Genomic DNA, 13955 nt, shown 5'->3' with positions numbered 1-13955 from the left:
AGGAGTAGCCCCTCATTTCTTGGGATTCAAACAGCTCTGAAATCCACTCGTACCTATGTAGTTACCTTTTAACCATTACCTTTTTATTCGGCATTGACAGTTACCTGTTTGACTGGGGTAGGCCCAGAGTTATAAGCAAAGCCCCATTTTAAGCAGGGTCCTGAAAGGTATTGGGACCCCTGAGCAGATGGGCCAGTCGACAGAGCTCTGCAGACTGTGGTGGAGCTGCATCATGGCCATGGACTCAACCTCTCTCCCACAGACCATGTTATGACAGGCTTAGTTTTATGTTGATGTGATGAAGCCAACTCATTCTGTTTCAGCCTGGCCTGTCACATTTACCAACATCATCATGCATTAATTGAATTGTGCTGATATGAGCTAAACCACTAATTAACATTTAAAATTAAGTGTAATTCCATCAGTGGTCTCTCATTATTAAACAGCTCATTATAAATTTGGGCCATTTTGGGATTCTTAGTTTTTTTTGTGACTCTTTTCACAGGTTAATCACTAATCCTATCAGAGTGCTGTCATATTACAAGATAACCATGTTGCTCTAGGTTATTGCAGACAAAATTATGCAGCCCTCACTGTGTTTCCTAAACTCATTTTGTGATACCGACCGCACAGGTGCCATCTTATTAACATTCGTGGACTCAAATTCCAACATGACTCCATCTGCTCAGCTTTAATGTGTGCGTGAAACGAGGGGTTACACTGGCTAAACAAACACACCAGGAGCAGTAGGAGCTAAATGAAGGCTGGTTGCAAATCCACTCTAAACAAAGGCTGTCTGGTGGATCGAGCCATCTGTGTAGAGCTCTGCTCCAGCCCTGTCTGCCTTCAGCTGGCTCAGTGCTTTTTGAATGTGGCAGGATGTCACAGCTGTTTGTTTACCATTTTTCACTCAGACTGGGTGTTTGTCGCCCAGCAGACACAGGGGAATCCCTTTGAATGACCCTAGAGGCCGTCCACATCCATCCACAGTCAATAGCAGGGTTTGTCCTGGCAGGGAGTTAAATCAGTGGCCATACTGTGTAAAGCAGGCATATCATCCGTTTCCCTGAGAACTGTTTCCTGTCTGTGCCCTTACATGAAGTCATTTGTCTGATGCCACAATTCAAAACTAAGCCTGATAGTCTAAACTAAATAGCACACGGTGTTCTAACCATGAGAGGATACTGAGAAAAGAGTTTCACCATAAGGTCTGTTCACTAGCTCACTAGTTATATTTGAGTAGTTTTCTCAGGCTGTAGCTGTCTTAAAGGAACAGTCCAACACTTATTTGCTTTCTTGCTGAGTTTGATGAGAAGATTGATACCATTCTTAGCTTAACTGGCTGTTTGCTGTAGCCTTATTTTTACAGGACAGGTATGAGAATGGTTTGGAGCTTGTCATTTACTTCTCAGCTAGAAAGCAAATAAGTATATTTTCCAAACTATTCTTTTAAATGCTCAGTTGTCTTTAAGTACCACGACCTGACATGGATGGTTTTTTTTCCAACTCATAGGCACATCTACGAGCCATTGATGTGAAGCTGATGCGGCAGCTTATGTCAATCAATGAGGGCATTGAGTCCATCCGGTGGATGATAGAAGACAAAGGAGGCGCTGGCAGCCAAGACGGAAGCCTGACGAGCAGCTTGTACAGCCTGTCAGACAGCCAGGACGGTACCTCACTGCGAGGCAGCTTCAACAGCTTGAATGACGGTGACAGTGACGGGCTGGATGGTTTGTCTGTAGGTAGTTACCTGGACACTCTAGCAGAAGACCTCCCAGATGACCCCTCACCTACGGACCTCGACTGTTTTGTGGAGAAAACGGTTATTGACGCTGATGCTTTCAGCAAATCTCCACTGAAACTGACGGTGGAATCAGATGAATACTACTGCTTTGGATAATAAAGCTAAGCACAGTGGTTACAAAGACTACTGAGATATTTTAAATGTTCTTCACTTTGACAAATGTTTCCCTCATGCACATTTTTCTCATTTAATTTTTGCCTTGAAACCTGCTTTCTCCACATTGTGGATTTAACACACCTCATCAAACCACTGCCACTTAATGCAACCGTGAAACCATTTAAACAGTTATTTATGTATTAATGTTTTCATCATGGCGGCTAAGTAAATGAAAATGGTGCTCTCTTATGTAGAAAGATTATATTTATTGTTGAATCATCCAATACCTCAGCTTTTTTTTTTCACAGTTGCTGAAGAAAGGGTGATTTTCACCAGCAACTCTACCTTTAACTGCAAGAGCTCTTCTATATCTGTAGAAAATTCAAGTTGGACTTTATATAAGGTCAGCCACAATCAGCGGATCGAAGTAAAAGAGTAGATTAGGATTAGCTGCCATTTGGAAAATTGGACATTTCATGCTGAGTGGTTCAAGAGGCTAAACTGTTTAAAGTGGCAAAGTGGTTGGTTAAGTGTTACAGCAAGTGCAATTTGTTTCCATGCCAAATCCAGAGCACCAGCTACTGTAAATGTTAAGCTTTTAATTGTTTTTGCTTTCATGTTTTGACTGATGGAAGTTCCTAAGATAAACCACCACTAGTAGAAGTTTCTGCATGTGGCCTTACACACGGGAGATTAGTTACAAAGCGCACATGCCTGACTGAAAACCAAAGCAGTTTGATTGTCATATAGATGATGCCTGAGGCAAAGCCCCACTACCACCAGGTGGGACATATGTGAAACATGCTTGCTTTGTGGGCACTGTTTTAATTCTCTGTTGTCACAAAGGTGTAGCAAGAGCTGTACATAAATGTCTTAGCTGTAAACTCCACATGTTGACTTGTTGACATTTGTATTTTATGCTGTCTGCTCTTGAAAATGTGTTTATTGATTTCTGATCATTTTGTTGTGAAAATGAAATAATATATTGTGATTTTTCCTGTTTCTCATTTTGTGTTGAGTTTTTAATGCAAAGGAACGTTAACACATTGTATTCGCTGTCGGGTAAACGTCAGTTCTCAGCAGCAAAAAGAGCAGTTCACAGACCTCGTTATGGAGTCTTTATGAGATGGAAAGTGACCATTGTGGTGCTTTGCCTTTTGTGGTACATTTAAATTAAGAATAATGAAATTGGACTTTGTGGTGCCCTGTGTAATGTGGCATGAAAAATTACCCACATTAATTCGCTTTGTCACCTCATGTCACGTTCCTTTAAACACAAAACCTGGAGGAAATGTGGCAAATGGCTGCTTAGTGGTGCCCTTTACAATTACTAGGCTATTATCAGAGATGGGCCATTTGGGAGAATATTTTGGATGACATAGCAAGTATTATCACAGCTCCTGAGTATCCATCAGCCAGCCATGCAGAATATTTGATGGCCCGGTTTTATGCATCTCACTAGCTCCTTGTTTTCAATGTGCTAATTGCAGTTCCAGACTGAGGGTACAGAGAAGTTCATTATGGGAAAGATGAGAACCTTGGTGTGTAAAAAAGACCCAAAGTGGTGTTCTGGCCGACACACCGAGGTGACCATAGTGCCATAAGGACTGACCAGTGCCTTAGACATTTGGAGTTTTCCTCGCTCACATGGTGTCTTTGACTTGCAAATGAGCTGTCTCATGTCAGGTTACTTAGAGCTATCATTCGTGGACTCACAGATGAAGAACTTTTTGTCAGTCTTCTCAGATAAAATGCACTAACAAGCACGATCAGACACAAAGGACACTTTAAATGTTCTTTTAGTTCCAGACAGATATAATCGCTTTATCCAGGCACATTAAGGCGTATTTGTAACTTTGTCTCACTCCAAGTGCAAAGCAGCTTTATTTGGTTTTATGCTGACCTTCCTTATCTCAACCTCCCAGAAGCTTTGGCAAGCTTAAGCTCCCTGACAGGCTGAACTAGGGTAAGGCCACTAAACCAAAGAGCCTTGTGAATGGCAGCATGACCTGCTTGTCAATACTTCAATTCAAAACATGAATAGTTCTCTCACCTTATCTAAATTTCATGTCCTAACAAATGTAGTCATGTCTTCACTGACTGATTGCTAATATCCCTTCAGGGAAAATGTTGAGACTATAGAGCTAGTGGCCTTGAAATAATTGAACATACAGAAACAGGTTCTGCAAGTTTATGTTGTAATAAGGCTGAGTCAAAATTCCCGAGAGCTACATGGTAGACTACCCATGAACAGAAGTTGCCTTTTGTGCCGTTCACTAGGCCTTTACGTGTTTATTTACTACATGAAACACAGGCTTTGTGGTGCTGTCCTTCTCCAGGCCTTCCAGACACATGGGAGCAAATGAACATAGATATTTTTTAAATGCTTGTTTGCTCCAGCTGGAAGCTTTAAAATTTTTTTTTTACAAGAAAAGCTAAGTACATTTTAGCATTTCACAGTTTACATTACTGTCAAATAAAGTTAGTTCAAGTTTGTCAGATCTTTGTGTCAGTAATTATAGTCACCCTGTTCTGACGGTGAATGACACGCAGGCTTTGCAGAATGCAAACAGCAGGAAAATCAGCTGCATCCCCCTGGAGCAGAGTGCAAGCTACTGATTCCTTCATTGCCGTTGTTAGTTACATCACTCGAGCACAAATAATTACACCACCATATAGTCAAGGCAGCAGCTTCCAGCAGGGGTCCATTAGCAAATTAAACACTGGTGTTGGGCCTGTGCCAGAAGATGAAGAGAACCAATACTGTTTGCTATAATGAGGATAAAGGATATGAGTTAGCAAAGCAGACTTTTATTGGTGGGATCTAAAGAGCCAGAGAAACAGTGAACCCCTCAAATAGGAAGCAACAGATACCTGTCAAGATACTTTATTCAGGCATAATTAGGTTTTGTCTCTGCTGGTCTGTATTTTGCTTCATAGTTCTATTTTTCCAACAACTTTAAATTGACTGGAGAACTCTATCAGCATCGCTCTTATGTTAAAGAGAATGCAAGTCCTTGTGCATGATAAACCTGAGAATGAATGTTTGTGATGGCTCCATGTGCTATGCAGTCATTCTAGTTTTTGTGATGGATCCACTGTGGCACCTTTATTACCCTCCCAGATATGTTGAAAGATTTATGAAGCTATGGAAACCTTAATAAGACCTCTCCCATAGCATGAATATCTTGTATTGTCTAGAAAGGAGACCTAATGAATGTCAAGGTTAGCCACAACCCAAATGCTTCGCTTCACATGGGATGTTGTGCATTGCTGATGCAGTGATGGCATTCAACTTCACACCAGGCAAATACTTCAATTTGATTAGATTATGACACAATTGGAAGTTATGTGTCTACACTGTATATTAGGAAAGTATCCATTTTGGGTGAGATGAACCCTTTAAGCAGTTTTGCGTTGGCCTTATGCCAGGCCATGGATTTGCAGGTTAACTACTAAAGTGTTTTTGTGAATCTGGTTCTGTCGGTGTAAACTTTAATAAACTCATCTGAAATTTTGAGCAAACCCCTTATAAAAGCTTCTTACATCACAGAAAACATCTGAGAAACTCCAATCCAAACAGTGGACTGCCTGAGAACTTGGCACCCTCTGGGCTAGTTCCTGGGGTTTTTGTAATCATGAACAGAAGAAATGCTTGATTATTTATCTGATGTAGTCACAGCTATAAAGATTACAAGTCGGCCCATGAGACCAATTCTAGACTGTTTTTCTCTGGTGTTTGAAAATCTCATGGGATGTGGCAGATTGGTTAGTCATTAGTGTTGCACTGGCTCAGTGACCCTTCACTTCACTCACAGAAAACGAGTCACCTTCACCCTCTGTTCAAAACTTCAGACTTTGCCCAGTTTTAACATTACTGTGTAGTAACTGGACAATCACACATCACTAAATCTTTGCCCCTGACAAAGTTGACCTTCTGCAGTGAAATACTTACACCCAGTGGCTGCCAAGTGAAGGCTCACTCTCACGTAGCTAGCCCCCCTCGGTGGATATAGCTAGGGGAAACGCATCTTAATGGGCAAACAGATTTCAACACAACACCAGAAAAAATGAGCTGAGCCCAAAGTTAGTTGGATAACCTGCTGATCTCGCATTGTGGTACAGGCCCCAGAGATCCATACCGTTCGTTAGGCCAAAGTGGATCTGGATCTACAATGCTAGTGGGATATGTTGTACTGGTGATGGATCGTGTTTGCTGTTGTGCAGAACAGTTGGAAAGAGATGTTTGTATTTGAAAGATGTAATAAAGCTAATGTACAGAACGTTCATTGTGGTGAGGCCTGGCTTTTGGTTTCACTCTGCGGTGGTAAATCTGTTGCTCGTGGTGATGGTGGCAAAGGCCCAACGGACAGACCAAGCCCAGTTTGCAAAGCGCATGGGGTCCTCCAGGGGGTCAGTCATTCATTTTAGGTGGGACAGGATTGAGCCTTTAGCTCAGTACCTTCATTTTTTTTTTTTATCGGTCCATCTTTCATGCATTACTCTTTTTACCTTCATATCTGTTCAGTCACCTCCTGACTCCCTGGCTGTGATTGCTGCTTCTCCGTACTGGGTTCCAGCACTGCTGGCTGTGCTGTGGAGCCAGCCGAGATTAAACAGCAGGCTCCGCCAACCGGGAGTCTTTAGCAGATAGGGAGGAGAGAACAAAACAGACCTCTATCCTATTTGATCCCCCTTTTTTCACTCCCTTTTTCACTTTCTGTGCAGGCCAGGAAGCCTTTTCATGACTATATTAGGAATCAAAGGGGCATCTACAGAAGGCACTGACCCTGTCAGAGCTTTTGAACCTTTGCTGAGCTCTTTGACAATCAACTTGTGACTATGAGTCATGACAGTGAGACAGAGAGAAATGTGATCATAGATGCTTTAAAAGCTGTGGGATTATGGTGCCTGTGATTATTTCAGCTTTACTGCAATTTTGTCTCTAGGTGATCCATTTGATTTGTAATGTGAAGCAAGACATAACCAGCCTGTCAGGATATTCTCAGTGATTATTTCCTGACTTTAACCAGTATGAATGAGAAACACTCTAACAGACAGCATGAGGTGAAAAGGTCAAAATCTTTCAAAGTGTTTCCTGGCAACAAGACGACCCTGTGATGTTAGTGGAGCAGTGCTGGGGCAGCTCATGTTGATCTGAATGTGTCCCTGTGGATGGGTGCTTTGTATCTCCCTGGGCACTCATTCAGGCCGGATGAGAGCAGTTTGGGGTCAACTAGAAAGCATTACAATTGATTGACCCACAAAAGAAGAGGAAGGGTTGATCCGATGACTTCGTAGTGAAGATGTGTGGATTTTATGCCTGGGGGATTTTTTTTTTTCTCAGGATTGTAATATTTACTGATCTTAACCGCTGCATGTTTGCATTTGTCCAGGAGACCCAGCTTTGTTTCAGTCCAAAAGGAACATCAGATCTATTTGATGTACTGCCAGTATAAAAAGACTGTGTTTGTTGTATTTACTCCAAGTATTTTGTTTCCTAGGCTCACACAGAATTCTGCTGAGAAATTTCATAATTCAGCTACTGTTGCCTCAAGCTGTTCAGTCAGAACAAGACTGTGCAATCCTTCCTTCAGTCTGTTGTTGTCCAACCAGGTGAATTCTGGGCCATTTTTTCCAATTCGCTCTTCGATCCTCATTACTGTACAAGTTGTCCGAAGGCATTGCAGCTTTCCTGTCACTATGGGATCTCATCTTCCTCAAAGTTCTGTCTGCAGTCTCTCTCAAGCTGTCATGCTTCCTGAGAAAGAGATGTGATCCTCTTGGGAAAGAACACATACTGTACTACACCTCCTCCTCACTTTCTGCAAGGCAAGACCCTCCCATAGTCCTCTCATGGCTGCTCATCACTGCTATTATCTGAGGCTCTGTTATGAAATTAGAATATCACTGCAAAAATAAAGATATTCATTTGTATCAATTTTAATTGCTTTTTAAAAATGTTGTATGATTCAAAACCATAAATGTTGTTATACAGTGCTTTTGTGGCTTATTAATGCTCGTGCATTATTTTTGTCTATCAGCCTTTTTCAGGGTTTCCTTCATTGTCTGGGTGTTTGTATTTGATCAACATGTTTCAGCAGCCCTACTTTAACAAACTGACAAGGCAGGTCTTGTGCACCGTTTTGGTACAAATTGGGATTCACCTTTAATTTCTGATCTTAACTCAAAATAAAATCCTCTTCTCCTGCCTGGTAGCATTGAGCATTGAAAAGAGTTCTTAGGGACATTTGAGTTTAGACTTCAGAACTGGCTACTTAAACCCTCCTCTGCATCTCAAAACTGGTGTAAAAGGACCTTGAAGATTTCACTCACTCACTTAGTTTAAGAGGTAAAGGACCTCTAATATCCGGGGAGGATTAGATTGCAAAACTGGCACGGTTTTCTTGGCACCCTTTTAAAGCTCCCTCATTCAAATCCTTCAGTGAAAACACAAGATCATTTCTATTCGAGCATGATTTGGACATCTCCACCAGGATGGTGTAATTTTGGGATGCTTGAATTACTGTCCGACCAGTCTACCTGAGAGTTTGCACGCAAAAGAGAACTAGATTTAGAGTCGGGTTGTAAATTTGTCACAACAATCAGATACAGTTTCCTCAGGCTGACAAGTGAACCAGATGAAGCACAGCTGTTAATGTTAGGGACAGTTAGAAAATTACTGGGGTGGGGACGTAGCTGAACTTTGTCTTCTCAAACGGCCTCTGAACACCTTCCCTCATGTCAGAATAATACAACTACTGAATTGCTCCAATTCATTTTGTCGATAACTTACTGTTAAACCCCAATATTTTATTGAAACAGTCACCAATCACATATTAAAAATAGCAATAGTCACATTTATGGCAAACAAATAAATAAATATAGCCATATATAATGAAGTGAGTCCAAAATGTTACATTATGTGAATGAATGTTGGTAGATTATGTTGATTCACTTCTTTTCACAAATAGCCGGTGTATTCTGAGATTCTCAAAGCCGACACAGTTTCCCCTGAAGGTTACTATTTGATTAGAAAGAGCAAAGAGAGACATGATGCTGTCTCTGTCTGCAGGTCATGCTGCCCTGTGCATCTGGAGAAGTGTCCTTTCCCTGATCCCCTTTTCCTTAAATAAAATGAATTCATAATTGTAATGCTATTTGTGAAACATTTCTTATTTGCAGTTGCAATTGAAAATGACTGATGGAACAGTTCAGATGTTTTTATATATGCCCTTTTTTTAATGCTTTTGAGCTTTTGAACTTTATTCTCTTGTGTCCAGGCTGCAGGTGTGGACATCTGAGATGCTTTCTTTATGCTTTTTGCTTTGCTGTGATGTGTCTGTCCACTAGACATCTAACAGAGACATTCAGCAGTTGGAAACTCACACCGCTGAAATGACACCATGCTTTTGTCTTGACTCGTGTCTGATTACTCCAGCATTCAGCCTCCCAGCCCCCACATACATACCCTGTGGGGATAGCCACCTGTCTCACTTGACTCCTGGGATGCCTCCCTGGCCTAACAGACAGCTCTTTGTGCTAGGGGGGAGTAAAGCCTCTTAGCAGGCTATTATTGATAGGACTCAGGAGACTCAGGCAGTGTATGATAGTGACGTGGTTCACCTACTGTCAGAGGCCAAGGCGGTGTTTTATAATACAGTCACAGTGGGGTTTTTGTATTTGTGTAGGGTTGGGGCTAATCTGCAGGATCTGTCGAGCAGGGTGACGTCAGCTTTAAAACACAGTACAGCAACTGCAGAGCCTGCTAGCTGACCCAACGGTGGTCAGGCCACTGTCAGTTGGCGTTAATGATTGCCTTGGTCCAGGATCATCGTTTGATTCACCGGTGCACTACTATAATGACACCTTGTCTTCTTATGTAGACAGATGGCTCAATGTTCTGCCCCTACCCTCGCTGAGTGTAACGGCCACATACAGTAGGTGAGGATGTTGTACTTTTGCTAAAAGATAATGAAGACAAATGGTCGTGCAAATTGCTGATGGGTAAAAGTGCTGGAGGAGCTGGGTAGATATACTGGCCTTTAAAACCATAAACCCATTCAGCTGTGAATTACTCTGCTAATGGCTTTTTCAGGAACATCTCATCCTTTTACACTCAATAAAAATGTTCTAAACCTTTAACATTATTGCAGTCTTACTGAAATCAGGCAGATATTTACTGGGGGCATCAAGGATACCTGTAAATGTTAGGGAAATTCACTCCACAGCCCGAGTTTCCTGTGATAAAATAGTTTTTCAGTTTTCAACTGTACGTCACAGCCTTCCTCAGCAAATGGACCTTGTGTAGGTATCAGGTTCAGTAGTACCTCAGTCATGCCATAACAAGTGTGACTGAATCTGAGTTGTTTGTTTGTTTGTTTTACTTTTTTTCAGTAGTGACATGAAGAGACAGAAGGGGAATGTGTAATTAAAAGCAGCATGACAACAAAGTTCCTATGTCAGAACTAGGCCTGGTTACAGGATACATTTGAAAGCTGAATTAAAGACTTGTAAGTGAACCTTGAGTTCAGAATATTTGATGACAGATAAAGGTTCAGTCTCCATGCTCCACCTCCTGTTTTGTACTGTATAACATCTAAAGCATCTGTGGAGTACTGCGAAGATAATGCTACAAAACAAAAGCTTGTTTTTAGGAATACAGCTTCCTTTCTTTGAGTCAAATGAAACAGTGGCACCATATGGGTAGTGTTAAAAATGGCTTGAAGAAAATAAAAAATTAGTGTCTAATTGACTGCAGCTACCAGCTTCTTCTGTATACAGGGTTGGAAAATAGGGGAATGTCTTGGTTTTGGCGAGCAAATCAACATAGCAGAGATTCCACTGCAGCCCACTGAAGACAGTAGGAAGACATGTGGCTGTAAGGATTTTTTAAAAAGGCCTTCTGTTTTGTTACAAGAGGTCTGACATTCCATCTTCAGGTGAAAACATTTTATAGCATTGTAAATCTTTTAGACGTTATCACATCTCACTTACTCACGCAGTTATCACTGCATGTGGAATTTTATTTAGTTTACCTTTAAGAACCACATATTTTGCACATTTAGTTCATTATCTGCATTTGTTAAATTGTTGCAAAGGTTTTACCTCGATGTTGAATGCAGATTAATAAAAGTCATGCATTGAACTGGAGATGGCTGTCAAAAATAAATATCTTTCAAATCTGTTAATGTTGTTATGATTGCAGTTTCAGCCCTTAAATAACTTCACTCATTCTTGAGAAGTTGGTGCACTGGTTATTAAAAGATACAAATAAGCATGCTCTCTATGACAATACATTATGGCTGCATATGTACAGTATTGTTCAAAATAATAGCAGTACAATGTGACTAACCAGAATAATCCAGGTTTTTAGTATATTTTTTATTGCTACATGGCAAACAAGTTACCAGTAGGTGCAGTAGATTCTCAGAAAGCAAACAAGACCCAGCATTCATGATATGCACGCTCTTAAGGCTGTGAAATTGGGCAATTAGTTGAAAGGGGTGTGTTCAAAAAAATAGCAGTGTGGCATTCAATCAGTGAGGTCATCAATTTTGTGAAATAACAGGTGTGAATCAGGTGGCCCCTATTTAAGGATGAAGCCAGCACTTGTTGAACATGCATTTGAAAGCCTGAGGAAAATGGGTCGTTCAAGACATTGTTCAGAAGAACAGCGTACTTTGATTAAAAAGTTGATTGGAGAGGGGAAAACCTATAAAGAGGTGCAAAAAATTATAGGCTGTTCAGCTAAAATGATCTCCAATGCCTTAAAATGGAGAGCAAAACCAGAGAGACGTGGAAGAAAACGGAAGACAACCATCAAAATGGATCGAAGAATAACCAGAATGGCAAAGGCCCAGCCAATGATCAGCTCCAGGATGATCAAAGACAGTCTGGAGTTACCTGTAAGTACTGTGACAGTTAGAAGACGTCTGTGTGAAGCTAATCTATTTTCAAGAATCCCCCGCAAAGTCCCTCTGTTAAAAAAAAGGCACGTGCAGAAGAGGTTACAATTTGCCAAAGAACACATCAACTGGCCTAAAGAGAAATGGAGGAACATTTTGTGGACTGATGAGAGTAAAATTGTTCTTTTTGGGTCCAAGGGCCACAGACAGTTTGTGAGACGCCCCCCAAACTCTGAATTCAAGCCACAGTACACAGTGAAGACAGTGAAGCATGGTGGTGCAAGCATCATGATATGGGCATGTTTCTCCTACTATGGTGTTGGGCCTATTTATCGCATACCAGGGATCATGGATCAGTTTGCATATGTCAAAATACTTGAAGAGGTCATGTTGCCTTATGCTGAAGAGGACATGCCCTTGAAATGGTTGTTTCAACAAGACAATGACCCCAAACACACTAGTAAACGAGCAAAGTCTTGGTTCCAAACCAACAAAATTAATGTTATGGAGTGGCCAGCCCAATCCCCGGACCTTAATCCAATCGAGAACTTGTGGGGTGATATCAAAAATGCTGTTTCTGAAGCAAAACCAAGAAATGTAAATGAATTGTGGAATGTTGTTAAAGAATCATGGAGTGTAATAACAGCTGAAAGGTGCCACAAGTTGGTTGACTCCATGCCACACAGATGTGAAGCAGTTATAACAAACTGTGGTCATACAACTAAATATTAGTTTAGTGATTCACAGGATTGCTAAATCCTAGAAACAAAAACGTTTGTACAACATAGTTTTGTGTTTGTACAGTCAACGGCAGACACTGCTATTTTTTTGAACACACCCCTTTCAACTAATTGCCCAATTGCACAGCCTTAAGAGCGTGCATATCATGAATGCTGGGTCTTGTTTGCTTTCTGAGAATCTACTGCACCTACTGGTAACTTGTTTGCCATGTAGCAATAAAAAATATACTAAAAACCTGGATTATTCTGGTTAGTCACATTGTACTGCTATTATTTTGAACAATACTGTATGTTATCATTTCCAGTCTTATTTAACTTTCAGCTCCACTGTAGACTTTCAAGAAATGCATGTTGATGATCTCGTCATGGTGAAATGAAGCCTGTCATGTTATGTGAAAGTGTGCCCTAATGATACTGTATCATGCGTAAGCATGATCCTGCAGCTGTGTCGGTTGGCAACTCACCTTCAGTCAACAAACAGAAATGTGCTGATGTTATTGTTACACAACTACATCGGCTGGGCCGATGGCTCCGACTGTCAGAGGTCATTAAATAATCCACAGAACAAGGTAGCAATTTAACTGAAATTAATCCAATTTTGTTGTAGTAAACAATGATAGATGGTGACACCTCCATTGTTTGGTTGCCTTTAGCAAACTAGATCAGCATATCAGCACATCAGAGACCACAAATCAGTTCAGCTGCCTGCAAATAACGGGTTGATGGAAGTCTGATGGAACAGTTCTCCTTTAAAACCCTACAGTCTAGATGTGCATTGTAGGCTGCTGACAGTTTTCCCCTTGACATTATCTCAGGTATCTCAATGAATCTGCTAGTGGTCAGCTTTGAGTGCTTCGTTAAGGAGCTGAAGTGCAGTTATTTCTAAGAAAACAGAAAAGAAAATGTTCACATTCAGCTATTTTGCATTATCATTTTAAGGTTAATGCAAATTTTAAGCATATGAACAAGAGAATCAAACTAACTGCACTTACCGTATGTTGGAATTTGTGAAGTTCATTTTAAAATTCAGCTCATTTATACTCCATGTTATCAGCTTTTTTTTTTTACCTGGTGTTAAAATGACTAGAGTACATGGTGACACCTGTTTAAAGCTTGTAACCCACTCAGGAAGTAAACAGCCAGTCATCCAACTGATCTATGTGGCATCTGTGATCTTCAGGAACAGGCAGAAAGTGCATTGGTATCAAGTGTTTTAACAGCACAAACCGGACATGAACCCAGTGGGACACTTTCACCCGGTCAGGGACACGGAAACAGGTTTTAAAACACTGCTGAGGCCTGTGTTCAGTCCACTGTGGTCTTTTTTAGAGGCAAATGGAAGTCCTCGCCTCTTCACCCTGCAGGGTATCCTCATAAATCAAGCAGGAGAACTGCATTTAAAGT

The 13955-nt window shown here is 41.0% G+C and overlaps 1 protein-coding gene across 1 annotated transcript in view; it reads left to right on the top strand.

Annotated features, from left to right (window-relative positions):
- lurap1l (leucine rich adaptor protein 1 like) overlaps positions 1-2802 on the top strand; it is a 3748-nt gene extending 946 nt beyond the window's left edge. The window contains exon 2 of the mRNA XM_020611444.1: positions 1514-2802. Within this exon, the coding sequence (XP_020467100.1) occupies positions 1514-1903 (390 nt within the window). The 3' untranslated portion in view covers positions 1904-2802. The remainder of the gene's footprint in view (positions 1-1513) is intronic.
- Positions 2803-13955: the final 11153 nt, after the last annotated feature.

The sequence above is a fragment of the Monopterus albus genome, unplaced genomic scaffold (genome assembly GCF_001952655.1).
Source record: "Monopterus albus unplaced genomic scaffold, M_albus_1.0 scaffold113.1, whole genome shotgun sequence".
NCBI classification, from domain to species: Eukaryota; Metazoa; Chordata; class Actinopteri; order Synbranchiformes; family Synbranchidae; genus Monopterus; species Monopterus albus.
The sequence above is the reverse complement of the archived record's forward strand: the minus strand, read 5'-3'. Positions and strand labels throughout refer to the sequence as shown.